The sequence below is a fragment of the Megascapheus bottae genome, chromosome 5 (assembly GCF_031878675.1).
Source record: "Megascapheus bottae isolate mThoBot1 chromosome 5, mThoBot2.hap1, whole genome shotgun sequence".
NCBI classification, from domain to species: Eukaryota; Metazoa; Chordata; class Mammalia; order Rodentia; family Geomyidae; genus Megascapheus; species Megascapheus bottae.
Genome location: NC_143513.1, coordinates 30045540 through 30060716, shown reverse-complemented (window position 1 = coordinate 30060716; position 15177 = coordinate 30045540). Strand labels below are relative to the sequence as shown.

The window sequence follows — 15177 nt, the reverse complement described above, 5'->3', positions numbered from 1 at the left end:
TTATTTTAAGTGAATTTTACTTTACTTGATGTATGTTGCCTTTAAACGCTGGTATATAGTTAAAACATGGCATATATATTATTATGGTAAAATGTGTCAGAACTGTACACTTGCACACAAATATGTATTTGTTATTTTGCAAGATCAAGTTATTCAACCTTTCCTACATTTCTATAGCTCTGAGTTCTATGAAGAGAATGCAACCTGAGCACTGTCTCTTTAGGGTAACTATTTGTGCAGATCTAAATCTCACTGAATTTTACTTTACTCCTTATCACATACAATTTACTTCTCCTATCTATTTTTTCTATATAATTAATCTTTAGGAACCGAGTCCAAGCCCTGAGTTCAAGCCCTATGACAAAAGACCACAACGACGAAGACGACGACGACAATAACACATAGGTATACTTCCTCTCTTTCTTTTGCTTCTTTCTTTTTCTTTCTTTCTTCCTTCCTTCCTTCCTTCCTTCCTTCCTTCCTTCCTTCCTTCCTTCCTTCCTTCCTTCCTTCTTTCCTTCCTTCCTTCCTTCCTTCTTTCCTTCCTTCCTTCCTTTCTTTTTGTGGGTTATGGGGCTTGAACTCGTCCTAGGTGCTGTCCCTGAGCTCTTCAGCTGAAGGCTACCTCCCAACCCTTGAGCCAAGCTCCACTTCCCGTTTTCCAGAGGTTAATTGAAGATAAGAGTTTCAGGTCCTTTTGTGCCCTGGCTGGCTTTGAATCTTGATCTTCAGATCTCATCCTCCTGAGTAGCTAGGATTACAGGCGTGAGCCTCTGCACCCAGCTTTCCTCTGTCTTTCTAAGTTTCATGTATTTGCTAATAATAAGAAGGGAGGAATCAAGATACATCTACATTCAAAAAATGAAGAACAAGAAACTTATCAGAGATTATGAAAGCCAAGTTTCATTTATCTTTTGCTTTACCATCTTCTTCATTATCTAGTTTGTAATTATTGGTTACAGCATGGAAATAGAAGAAAGTAGAAGTGGTTTTAATTATAGTTATTTGCCATTAATGAAGAAATATATAAAGATAAATGAAATAGTTCCATGAAGAAGGAGGCAGTCCCATGCATGCTAACTTTTGGGGGAAAATATGAAAAAAGAGCACTAGCTACATTAAATGGTAGTTTAAACTTCCTGGTGATAATATAAGTCATAGATTATCTTTTCTGTCTTCTTTCACATCAGTTTCTGTTTTAGAGGAGATATTTAAATTATTTTTGGTAATTTGAAAATTCTGTATGAAGTTATTTTCAGCTAGTATTTTTCTTTGCTAGTTGAATGAATTACTTGACAGGAAAATCGTATGAATTTAGAGTTGAATATGTTAGTTTAAATAGTCAATTCGGTGAAAAATACGATAAAAAGAAAAAGCCAAGTAGATCTATTTTTAATGTCACAGGCTGGGATTATAATGTGAGCTGATTACTGATTATATCTGTAATCCTACCTACTCAATAGGATGAGATCTGAAAAACTACAATTCAAGGCTAGCTTGGACAGAAAACTCCATGAGTTAACAAAAGCTAGGCTTGGAGGTGTGGTTCAAGCAGATGAGTGCAAGTCATGAAGTAGAAAGCTGAACATCTTAATTTTTATATCTGCACCATGTTTTGTTTCTAATGGAGTTACACAAGTATGATTTATAGAATTTAGAAACATTTTGTTTTCTCATGAACTTTAACAGGTAAACCCCTGAAGAAAATGAGTATCTTCCATTTTTCTATCTCTGTATCTGACATATAAGCTCCTAATGGGATGGAAAATGAATAATTAAATAAATAAGTGCAGTATGGGCATTAAAATAAGTTTATTTGAATATAATATGAATAATTGTAAGGCAAAATCATAAGGTAGGATTTGGGTATTACAGTGACTATAATAGGTAAATATAAATCAGGATATTATAATGATTGTAATATATAAATATAAAGCAAGGCATGAGTAATAATTAGACATAATATGTAAATGTCTATCCCAGGTACTGTATTTGCAAGAAGAGAATGAATGGTTGCTTCTGAAAAGAATTTGCAGAGTGTTAATCAAGGAAAACAAAATGTTTTCCAGTAAAAGGAAAATATAAAGTATTTTGAGATGTCCCAGAAAACTCGTTGTTTTGAGCACACTAAGTTTCAGTGAAAAAGGTTTTTTTTTTCTTTTTTATTTCTTTATTCTTTTTTTCTTCTAGTCCTGGGGTTAGAATTGAGGGCTTGGACATTGTCCTTGAGTTTTCTTAAGTGTAGCACTCTAATACTCAAGCCACAGCACCATTACTTTGGGTAATTTCTGTGTATGTGGGACCAATGAATCAAATCCAGGGCTTTGTGCATGCTAAGCCATCATTCTACCACTAGGCCGAACTACAGGCCTGCAAAAGATTTTTAATGCATATGGACTTCCATGAGAGAGCAATTCTTTCTTCCTTTGACTGTGAACTCTAGAAAGAAAACAGTGTTGTACAAGAGTGCTGTAAGAGCAAGGCTAGCTGGGAGATGGTTGAAAATGGTTTGATGATTTCCAGAGTTTATCATTGAATTCTAAACTCTAAAAAGTATATTAAAATGAAATATGCTTTTAGCCTACATTGTTTTATTCCATAGGTAAAGAAAACATTTTAGAAACTGATTGTTTCATTCTATGATTAGATTCTTTTATTTGGAATAGATCCTCTGTTCTTTCTTGAACAGAAAGGATTTATGGTCTCTAGCTTAGAATATTCAATGCGGGGTAATAATTTCACTGCTATGATTTGAAGACCTAACTAATTAGGTAGTAAATTCTTGGTCGAGGCTACTCTATAATTCTGCTGGTAGCTTCTAGCTGCTTTTCTTTCTTTCTTTCCTTCTTTCTTTCCTTCCTTCCTTCCTTCCTTCCTTCCTTCCTTCCTTCCTTCCTTCTTTCTTTCTTTCTTTCTTTCTTTCTTTCTCTTTTTGGTATTGTGAAAAAGGAGAGGGAAAATTTCAAGATATTTAGCAAGTAGTGGTTACAGAATTATAATAGAGGTAGGAATAAGGCATACGCCTTTACTGTTCCCCACTGGGCCTTGTCCCTGAACTCGTCAAATCTAGGCCACTGCCCTACCCCTTGAACCACAGCCCCACTTCCCCTTTTCTAGTGATTAATTGGAAATAAAAGTCTCAGCTATGATTCTAGGTGTGAGCCACTGCCCAGCTTATATATACCTTTATAGGCAATACAGTCATTTCTAGTTCTAGTTTATTTGTGAGGGCACAGGGTGGAGGCAGGGACAAAAAAGATGGTACCAGGGAAAATAAGACAAAACTGCTGGGTGCTAGTGGTCCATGCCTGTAATCTTAGCTACTCAGGAGGCTGAGATCTGAGGATCATGGTTCAGAGCCACCCTGGGCAGGCAAGTCCCCAAGACTTATTTTCAATTAGCTTCCAAGAAACCAGTAGAACTGTGCTTCAAGTAATGGAGTGCTAGCTTTGAACAAAGAAAGCTAAAGGACTGAACCCAGGACCAGTGTTCAAGCCCCATTACTGACAAAAAGCAAACAAAAATGTAAGGAAAAAGAAAGGACAAGAGGAGGGGTGGAGGTGGGAGGGAGGGAAATGGGGACCAAGACAGGTGGAAGGGTATCAATGTATGTGAATTAATGCACCTTCTATCTGGCAAATATCATGTAACCCTTCTATTAATTACAATAAAAATATATGAAAAAAAAGAAAGGAGAAGAGAAAAAACTACGCAAATTGGACTTCTGAGAGGCTCAAACTGAGCCACCCTCATGTCCATAGCACAATGAGAGAACTGCTGGTCCATGTTACAGTTAATGTAAGCTCAAGAGCTTATACTCTGCCAAACCCCTTAGAGAAAAAAGCATAAAGAGTTAATCTATGCTGGAAAACACTCATTTGCTTTATTTTATTTAGGTATTTGCTTATTTTTTTGCCATGCTCAGATTAAGCTGAGTACCTCACCAAACCAAAACAAATGCTGTAACCATAAATTCTACCCACGTTTTTGGCAGATATTTTCGAAAAGCATTGATCATAAGCCAGAATATAAAGACATATATGTCTATGTATAAAGGTATACATTCCATATATATCAAATAAATACTTGATTGTAATGATTTTTGAGACGCATACATGTGGATTTAGATGGGGGTGGATGACTGATTAGATGGATAAGCAGGTATAACCAAGTGAGATGGTCAGAATTTTTTTAATAGCTGAAGACACTTTGAACATTTGCCAAATTATCTTCTATTATCAAGAGTAGTATCCGTAATTCTTCAGTGATGTACTAGTATAAAAGGTAAAACTTAAAAGATAATGAGATAAATGTTTTCACACTTCCTTTAGCCTATAACCTTTAAAATTTGTTTGTAGGGAAATCAGGACATCCGTAGGGCCCTGTATGACTGCTGGTTCCAGGCAGCCTTTATCACACATCAAGGTTAAAACATCAGTGAGCTCCCATTGGCTGAGTGACTGTATAAATCAATGCCACCAAGGGGACCTGCTTTAACTTGCACAGCGGATCTAGGAAATGTGTGACTTAGGTTCCAAATCGAAGTCCCAGGCACATCGACAGAGGTTGCTTTATCTCTGTACCACTCACTGCCTTTCATCCCTTCACTTCCTCTCAGCATCCTTATTAACTTCATCCCAGGCAGCTGAAGTCTCCGCTCCAAAATTAAAAGCCCTTGGAGAATAGTCCTGCTTAAAGTGATGGGTCGCTAAAAATGTGGACGATGTGGTGACTCTTTCATTTCCATTTTGATTAAGTAAAAGGCTCTTAATTTAGGTCATTATTGATACATAAATCTGCAGAGAGAATGAACATGCATTTATAATGTAACCAACAGCACATGATTTATTGTTCTTATAATGTATAAATACTGAAAGAACAAGAGTCCAGCTCTTAGATTTCCTGAATGAGAAGCACTTGCCAGGGACTAATGGGACAAACACATCCTACGAGCAGGCCAGCCTTGCACTCTGCACGGCGCATGCCTCCTGATTTCATTTTAAAAACCACCAAATGCAAATGGGTCTATTCTATTTCACTGAGCTTTCTGTAGTTGAGTTGGGAGTGACCAAATGAAAGGCTCAAAATGGCTTTCCATACCTGATTGTGGACTTTGTTTGGGGATTTTGGCTACGGCTTGAGGGCTGGAAGTGGAGTGCGTTCGTTGGTTGGCAGAGCTGTGAATGCTGCTGGGGACAGCTGCTGACACGTTCTTGCGAGGCTTCATATCTTGCAGCCACATGGGCGAGGCTTCAAAGGCCTGCATCCTCCGTGCATGGCTGTTGGCATTGACTTTCAGGTAGGCCTGGGCCTTGTGTTCCTGCAACTCCCCGTAATTGGCGTCAGTCACCCTGCATTCATATAAACCTTCATCCTTTTTCCTCACTTTCGAAATCTGAAGCTTGTGGGAGATGTCATTGCCTTGGACTTTCACTGTCTGAAAAATTGCAGGGGAAAAGAATAAAATGCGACATCAGATCATTGTGTTCCTCTTGTTGATCCCGAGCTTGCTACTTTTGGAAAAATCAAAGGTTCTGAATGGTATCACAGACACTGTCAAGGTCTTTCTATATTCTTAACATCAGACATGAAGGTCTTTTTTACCCTGCTCGTTATATTACATTCAATCTATGGGGACAAGGAGATCAATGCAGCAAGTGCCAGAGCAATCAGGCAGGCAGTGTTTCCCCGATCCTAATAAAAGCACCACCATTTCTTGTCATGGGATTGGCCTCAGTGCCCTTAACTCAGCTGAATGTACCAGCCAGGCCCAATTCACAACTCATACAGAATTGTCTTCACTGAAGGTTGTGTATTAATTCCTCTTTCAAATGTGGGCAATCACATTATTTTATTGATCTTAGCAGTTTAGATAGGGTTGCTCTTTGTTCTTATATTGGGATGACTACTAAAGGTACAGTAAAGATAGAACTGGATATTAAAATTTTCCTTCCCAAACTCAAGGATAGCGCTCTACCACTTGAGACTTTTGCCTCTTGTGTAGTTTTTCTGCCTAGGTTAACTTTGAAACAGGAGCCTCAGATCTCAGCCTCCTGATTAGGATTATAGGCAAGAGTCACCAACTTCTTGCTTCCTTTCCAAAGTTCTGATGCAGATGATCTATAGTCATTATAGTCATTAAGTGACAGGACTCAGGTACAAATAATTCTTATAGCTGAATTCTTATAGCTCAGAGTATTAACCTCCAATCTGTCACAGGAATTTGGGATAGCCTCATTTGATATTTCAAAACTGAAGTTGATTTTTAATCCCTTCCAATGATTTTAATCCCAGATTAATGACAAGATAATTATCTAGTATGTATTAAGTCTATGATATAAAACATATAGTATAATGATATGTATCTATCTATCATCACAACAGATTTATCTCATATGCTATTATTGACAGAAAGATTTCATAAGACATTTAGAGCTTAAAAACACGATTAAATTTTAAAGAAAAAAACAGTGAATACTTGAGAAGCATTCATTCATTTTTACAAACAGAGATGTGAATAAATGTGTAGTAGTGTGTAAATTGGCTCTAAGATTTGGACTGCCTCTTTATGTATTTTTGTGCATGCAACATTACACATAAATCTAATGCAATAATGGAAGTCAATTCTATAGCTAATCTGGGTTAAGACTCATAAAATTTTAGGTAATTAGACATTATTACCTCATTTTACAGTAGACTGAAGCTCAGAAGGTTTGAGTCAGTGACTCTCAACTCTAACTGTACATTTGAGTCGTCTGATAGCTGTTAAGATCATTCCTGTTCAGCTTAATGAGATATCGAACCTTCATATGAAAGGGGTGGGGCTTTATTGATACCTTATAAAGGGTTCCTTGGGAGCTCTAAGTTAACAATTAAGACCTACATTCAAGGTTACTCTATGAACACACTGGGCATGAACTACTTTCTGCCTCAGTTTGCATGCAGAATGGCTACATTTTAGAAATCATGGCACAGCTCATGCCATCATATGTCTGTGGTTTCATAGGTTTGTCACTGGTCTTCAGAAGATACAGGCATATGCAGGGCAGTCTGTCCAACTCTATGTGCACGTGGAAAAAATGGTGTACTTAGGTAAAACAGTAAATTTATTTTTCTAATTGGATAACATTGGATAAAAATGACCATTTCTGATACAATGGTAACTGGAAATGGGATATCTTGAAAAGCTAGTGATTTGACTTGGTTTGTATTTTAACTTCATTTGACACATCTTTGTTGAGATAAAACATTCAATGCAGACTTTGATTCGGTATACAATGTATTTTTATATTTTCAGTTATGGAATCTAAATTTTGTATGTTTGTACTCTTATGCTAGTATAAAAGCATCATTATAAATTTCTTTTGAAATATAGATGCCAGATTTTAAAATTTCTAAGACTAAATACAAATAAAATATTCATGTTCAAAAGATTTCCCCCTTTTGCATTGTATAATTATTTCTAGGAGTGAAAATATATTTACTTATCAAGATTATTAATATACAATGACTGAATGACTGCATGGCTTCATTTAAGGTATATTAATAAAACAAGATTTCCATTGTTTCTCCCATTTTACAAAAATTTTCTGAAGATCATAGCCAAAGTTGTAGAACTACATTTTATTTTTTTATTTTTTACCAGTCCTGGGCCTTGAACTCAGGGCCTGGGCACTGTCCTTGGGCTTTCTCAAGGCTAAAGCTGTATCCCTTGAGCCACAGCACCATTTCTGGCTTTTTTCTATGTATGTGGTGTGGAGGAATAGAACCCAGGTCTTCCTGCATGCTAGGCAAGCACTCTACCACTATGCTAAACTCCCAGCCCTACATTTTAATATTTTCAGTAAGTCAATTGCTTTTTCTGAAGGGGTGGATGCCTATTTACTTTCTTTTCCTTATCTTATGTATTTTTTTATAATTTTGAATACCAGCATTAGAAACACATAAATTACACTGTGAATGACACCTAAAATCAAATCCCTTTATTGAATCACAGTTTCAAAATCCAGTTTTCTCTGGGGAAGTTTTCCTCCACAGAGATTTTTGTATGTTGCTACTCTGCTTCCTATTAAAGAATAATTATTTCCATAAGGTTGAATGGATATCAACATTGCCATCCATCACTCTAAAAGAACAAGAAGAAAGTCGTACAACCTCCTAGAAGAGAAATATTCCTCTAATCCATTTAAAACCCTATTTACCGGCTTAAAATATCATTTTTTTTGTATTGGACTCTCCAGTTCCTTTATTTAAAAAAAAATGTACCTAACGAGGTAAGCAAAAAGACAGCCGGATGTCCTCTTGCATTTGCACAATTACTCTTTTCAAGGAAAATAAATTCAAAGGCGTTGGCCCCCCTTCACTGGGAAACGTGCTCACTGGGGAATGCACCCTGCCATCGTGCCAGTCCCTGTGACACTCACACTGATCTTGGTCCCTTCGTTGTCCGGGTCTCTGTCGGGTAAGAGCTCCACCTGCGGGACAAGGATGCAAACGTTTGAGTTCTCCGGGAGTCTGGGGAGTCTCTGTCGTGGTGGAATCTGGGCGCCCAGCCTGCCAGGCAAGACCCCAGCCTTCGTTGGGGTGACACTTTTCAGTGAAGCGGATTCAGGAATCAGAAAGGGAAGGAACGCAGCCCCACCCACATCAAATCCCTTGACGTGCCCTGCATCTTATTGTCCCCTGCTTCCCCAGCCTCCGTGCCCCTCCAATTCCCTGTCGTCTAGGCACCCCGCACTTCAGAAAACCCCAGCACCCAGGCTGAAAGTGGGCACGCGGGGCTGGGGTGTCTTCAATCTTCCTTTAGTCTGGCTAAAACTGCGAGTTCCGGCAAGGGTGGGGACAGACAGACAGACACAAATGTGGTGGGGCGGGACTGTGGGTTAAAGTTTTCACCAGCTAATCTTCGTGGGGGCTGCCGTGTCATCACTGGGGGCCTCATCCACGGACTTTCCTTTTCTCTCTCTCACATCTGAGGCCCTTCTTGCTCCCACTGTCTCCTCTGTGTGTCCTCACCCTGGGCTCTCTCAGCTTTCCCTTCCTATTTCCCTCTTCCTTTCTCCACCTCCTCTTCTCTCTCCCTTCCCACTTCCTCTTCTATCCACAGCCTCTTGCCTCTTTTCTCTTCCCATTTCCTTTCATGTCTTCTTTTTTCTTCTTCTTGCCTCCCTGTCATTTCCTCTTCATTTCCCTCTCTTATATCCTCTTTTCCCTTTCCTTTCCTTTTCATGTTCTCTTCTCCCTCCCCTCTCCTCTCTTCTGCTTCCCTCTTCTTCTCTTTCCTTTGCCCTCATCCCGACTCATCTCTTCCTTCTTCATTTATCTCTCCTCCCCTCTTCCTCGTCCCTCTTTCCTATATTCTTCTTCCCCAGGCGACCCCCTAATCAAAGGCTAAGGCAAGAAGAACTGGCAGGGTGGGGACCCTTGGCAGATTCCCTTCCCCCACCGCACTGTCAATGAATGGGTTTGGTGCCTGCCCTGGGTTGTCTTGATACAGTGGTGCCATTCTGGACATCTTAAGGATGTCACTACTAAGAGCAGGAGACCGTTCCCAAAGTGAACAGGAAAGGCCCTGGTGATTTGGACTTACTGTCACCAGGATAAACCCAGGCTCACTCTTCTATATCCCTGGGTGTTGTACATGAGCCAAGGGGAGTCTGTGGGGGTCTCACAGGGCAGTATCTTGGGCAGTGGTCCTTGATTGGACACACAGAGATTGAATGGGCCAGTCCTAGGGGCTCTGCAGACTATTGGGCTCCACTACCTGCGCTCCAGCTGCCTCAGTTCCTGGCTCCAGGTCCTCGGGTCCCCCCAGGAACCACCACTGGATCTCCAGGTACACGGAGGCAGAGCCACTCTGGAATGCGCAGGACATCTCCACATTCTGCCCCTCAGTTGCCGTCACGTTCCTTGGAAACTCAGTAAATTTTGCTGCAAAACAAAAGTGCATCCTTTTGGCACATCTACACCCCCCCCCCTTGACTCTGTCTCTCCCCCAGTGTGCACTATATTTCCCCTACCCCAGGGGTTAAAAGGAAAAACCAAACCAAAGAAAATGGATTAATGAACCAACAACAACAACCCCTATGACATTCTTGTTTGAGCTCCCCCCCTTTATTTTTTTTGCATTTTGCTTGTCTTATTTTTGGTATCATGCCTAAATCACTTTGTTGATGATCAAGTCCAGATAATGGAAAGGTTAACAAGCTTGCCAATAACTCTCTTAGCCAAAGCTGCCCAGAGTTAGATCCAAACACCCTTTGTCAGATTGCAGTATTCTGCAAAACTTACTGGGAGAGATTCGGTGAGGTCCAATTTAGACCATCTGTCAAGTTGATGTACGAGGACAGCCTCTTGCCTCTAAGTCGCTAAACAATCTATGACTAACAGGAGGGTTTGTGTTGCAGAGTGGGTCATGATTTTCTGTCAAAATGCACATTCCTGATTTCTCAGAAGCAGTGGTTAGCCACTATGTTTCAAAAATCTGCAGTTGTGAAACAAGTTGTGCACTTCTTGAGCTATCTATACACATACATGTCTATGTATGTATGAGATTGTATGTATGTATGTATGTATGTATGTATGTATGTATGTATGTATGTATAACCTTGTCACTTGTTCCCACGATGCTATTGTGCACAAAATTGCCATATATCTTGGGATGTAACACAATCTTATGCCCAAATTCAGATTCAGATGAAAGATTATCCAAAAGTCACTACCGAGAATTTGTTAAATCTTTCCATTACTAACTCACCATTGGTAATTTGTCAGATTCTCTTGGGTTTATGGTAAACAGAAGAACTCACAAAAATAAAATGTCCCCCTTTTCCTTTCAGGTATTTCATGAACCAGGAATGCTCCCATCCATCTAACCACACGGTAGGGTTATGCTTGTCTAAGGGACACTTTGCAAAGAGCTCATGGTTCCCTAAAAGGGTGGGGAAGAGAAAGCTGGGGGGGGGGGGAGTACTGCAGGAATGATTTGGGGTTGAGGCACACAGCTCTAGCTTCTTAAAGATAGCTGCCATCAGTATCTCTTTAGAATTTTATGACATTTCCAACTAGCCTCGGGGCTCGTCGGGGGAGGCATCGTGCTGGTGATGGAAGGAAATGCTAGCGATGGGGAGGGTGAGTCTGATCTGCAAAGGACTCTTCTGCCCACACTGGAAGGCAGGGCATTTGTGCTGAAAGAAGTGATGCAGTTTTCTGGCAGTTGGGATGTGATCTGTTCTTGGTGCTCAAGAGGTCACTGCAGCCTGCGAGGTCCCAAACATCTGGGGTCTGGGCTGGCACCCCCACCCGCTCCCCGCCTCCGCTCCTTGTAATGCCAGTCCTGTCTTTTTTTTTATGGCTCGTTAGACAAACACACACGCAAATGAAGTCACAGGAACCTAGGCAAGGGAGACCCTAAAACCCATTCTGCCTACATGGCAAATGAGGACTGTCAGTGGAAAGCCCCCCGCCCCCAACCCCGGCCCTCTTTAGACCCAGCTTTGTGTTCGCGATGATTATGTATGCACGAGCAGTTCTTCCGTGCTTGTACACACAGAGAAGGACACATACACATACACACACACGCACACGCACACACACACACACACACACACACACACACACACACACACACACACACACACCTGTGTTGGTGCTCACTGAAGAACTCAACTCCTTGCCAAGCACTGACTGGCAATGAGAAATTGCGATGGAGATTTTTTTCTCTCCATCCTAGGTCGTTTACAATTTAATAAACTTTAAAGGAGGAAATTAAAGATAAACAAACAAACAAACAAACAAACAAACAGAACCCTATTTATACCACCGGATCTGACAAGCCACTTGCTGGGAACCGTGCTACCCCTGCCTGTCCATTCTTTGGGTAACACACACACACACACACACACACACACACACACACACACACACACACGCAAATGAACATTAAAAAAATCTTTTTTTCCAGTAAGCACACACTTACCTTGAGAAGAAAGCCCTTGTTGTACATACAGGACGGAGAAAACAAATCCAACATACGCCAAAAAGATCCCCATCATTCCAAAAAGCCGAGGAAGGGAGTTACATCAGTGTAACAGCCCCAAAGCACACCCCTAAAAGAAAGAAATAGAGAAGCCCCCCTCCCCTCCAAAACAACCCAGCCAGGCGCGGAGGTATCCAAGGGGCGGCTCAGAGCCCCGGGAGCCCCGAGGCGCGCATCCTGCAGCTGACCGGAGTGGCGCTGGCTGCGGGGAGCGCGGAGAGCACGGGGCCGGCGGCGCGCGGAGCGGAGCTCGCTGGCTCGGGCGGGCGGACGGGCGGGCGAGCGGGCGGCGGGCCCGGGGCTGGGCGCGGGCGGCCGCGCGTTGCTGCGAGCGGAGGAAGTGTCTCCGCCGCGCGGCGGCTGGGCGCTGCAGCCTCCCCTCCGCTGCCTGCCGCGGGGTCCCACGTCAGCTCGCCCGCTCCTCACTGCCCGCCCCAATGCCGCCGCCGCCGCCGCCGCCTTCGAGCCGGCTCGGAGAGTGGGGAGTGGGCCAGAGGGCGGCGCGGGGACTGCGCCGCCTGGACTCGCCACGCGCCACCGCAACTTTTCCCAGCGATGGCTGCGGTGGGGCCTTTAACTCTCTGCGCGCCGGGCGGCTCTGCACCTGCCACCCCTCCACCTCCTCCACTCCAACCCCAAGAGGGCTGGCCGCCTTCCCGGGAGGGGGAGGACCCCCGCCCCCAATGCGGGGGAGGGTGAGAGGGGGGGCAGGACCTACCTCCTCTCACCCCTTGCCCGAGCCTGGCCGTCCAGGCATGGTGCGCAAACATTTACAGGTTCCCCATGGGCTCTCTGCCCCCACCCATAGCATCCTTCGGGCTGGGCGGGCGCGGAGAGGACGCCAGGCGGGCGGCGGAGGCTAGCGGCGCCGGCCCGGCTAGGAGAAGACCGGGTTTCAGGAAGAAGTTGAGGCACTGGAAAGACGGGGGTGGGAGGAATGCTACGGGGCGGCCTAGACTGCTGGTGGAGGGAGGAAAATGTCTCTTAACCAGGGAGGGATTAACTGCTCTTCCCTAGGAGATCCCATGCTGTGAGTTCTCGGGCGCTGCCTCCAGCCCAGGAGCCTTTCTGGCCAGGTGCCTTGACACTCCAGCCAGCCAAGGGAAGAGGCAAAAAGTAGAGAAGGGGGAAAACAAGTCACAAATGGAGAGAATTTTCCAGAAGCAAAAACAAAAAACAAAACAAAACAATAATCCACTCTACGTTGACACTGCTTGCTTTTTATTTATGGAGTTCCTGTCCTTAGGAGGAGAGGAGGGGCTTTAGATGTTTTTGTTTAGTTCAGTTTATTTTTTATTTGCATAACAATTATGTAATGTTCCCCGGGAATATATGAATAAGAAATATTTAGCCCCCCCCCCCCACACACAGTAAGTTTTAGAATCTGGAACATACCTGGTTGTCTGTTGTAGTGAAACCGAATATATACACTCCTTTTTGTTTTTCTTTTTTAAGAGACTAAGCTACTATATACAACACACTAAAGACTGTTATTTTTTCCTTAGTAGATTTAACCTTTAGTCAGGGAACTGAAAGCTTTTTGGCAATATTAAAATCACTGTCCATAAACATAGTGTACATTTAATTTTTTTCTTTATTATCCCTATGTAACTATGACTGAACAGTAGGTCCTAATTGAAACTATAAGTTAGTGTTAAGGCCTCTGCCAGGACTCCAGTGTAGTACATGCCTTTTTATTCTATAGATAAAGAACTCCTAGTTGGTGAATGAATTGCCCACACAGGGAAACAAAAATAATCATCTCATCTGGATTTTTAACCATTTATCTTCCATTGCTGAATGCAGCAATAACACAGGAGGTCAGAAAGCACTTGATAACTTCATAACAGTACAATATTTTCTGAACCTATATTTGATTCGCAGCGTGGGTCAAGGCAGAGTGAATAACAGCTTTGGAGACAAGTCTGTGGGGAATATTTTTATATTTTACGATGTTGTTCATGTTTAGAAAAACTAGACTCCACATCATACAAAAACAATTTTGAAGTTTGTCATTCCTAGAAGTCACTGTAACAAAAACTCCCTTAGATGTTCAGTACATAGAGATACAACCTAGTTCAAAATACTTATATTAATCATCACAAACTATATGTCATTTGGAACATGAACAACACAGCAGTAGAGGAATTAGCTATTACAGATATCTTCAGCCCTAAATGTTATGCCTATCAGGGATGTTAAAAAATGATTACATTCTGTGGCCGGGAGTTTGGCCTAGTGGTAGAATGCTTGCCTAGCATGCATCAAGACCCTGTTGAATTTCTCAATACCACATACATAGAAAAAAGTTGGAAGTGGTGCTGTAGCTCAAGTGGTAGAGCTCTAGCCTGGAGAAAACCCAAGCAAGTGCTCAGGCCCTGAGCTCAAGCCCCAGGACTGGGGAAAAAAAAAAAAAAAAGATTACATTCTGCATAAAGGAGTTTGGACTGTCATGAAAATACTCAGATTTCATGGTTATCAGCTGTTAGAAGAACTTTTACTATGAAGAAAAAAAGGCATCCATTTTAAATAAGAGAATATCTGAATTAATTTGGTGAAGCAATTCAAGGACCTTAAATTAGGGAATCAGATCACTATAACCATATAAGTAAAATAGAGTTAAAAAAATGTAAAAAGAAAGTGTGAGAAAGCATTCAAGCATTTTATACAAAAAGTTGCTGCAAGTATTCAAGGTAGGAAAGAAGGAAGGAAAGAAGAAAGGCAAGAAAGGAAGAAGGAATAAAGGGAAGAAGGAATTGGAGAAACATTTTGTGCTTATGAAAATTAGTTGATAGGCTACAGATTTCCAAAGTTATATCAAAATCATTTATTTTTCTTCAGTATCTGTTACATCTTCTCAAAAACTGAATAGTGCCTCAAAAAGCATCTATATTATACAATCTTTGCCTATTAAAGACAAAAATTTCTCTCTTAGCAGTTTGAAATAAAATTAATTTAAAATAAATTTATCCAGTATGTCAGTTGGTACTGTCATAGACAGAGTACCATTATTTTGAAATACTTGTAAAACACTATTTTATTCTACTTTGGAGATAAATTACTAGGAAAAAAAGACTTGTCTGAATCCAGATACAAATAATTACGGTTTTGAATCATTTAGAAATAACTGCAATTCTCTT

General features: G+C 41.6%; 1 protein-coding gene across 1 annotated transcript in view; it reads right to left on the bottom strand.

Annotated features, from left to right (window-relative positions):
- Positions 1–12292, bottom strand: part of Vstm2a (V-set and transmembrane domain containing 2A) — a 30144-nt gene extending 17852 nt beyond the window's left edge. The window contains 4 exon segments of the mRNA XM_090332850.1: positions 5101–5437; positions 8424–8474; positions 9764–9930; positions 11978–12292. Coding sequence (XP_090188976.1) covers positions 5101–5437; positions 8424–8474; positions 9764–9930; positions 11978–12053 — 631 coding nt within the window. The 5' untranslated portion in view covers positions 12054–12292.
- Positions 12293–15177: the final 2885 nt, after the last annotated feature.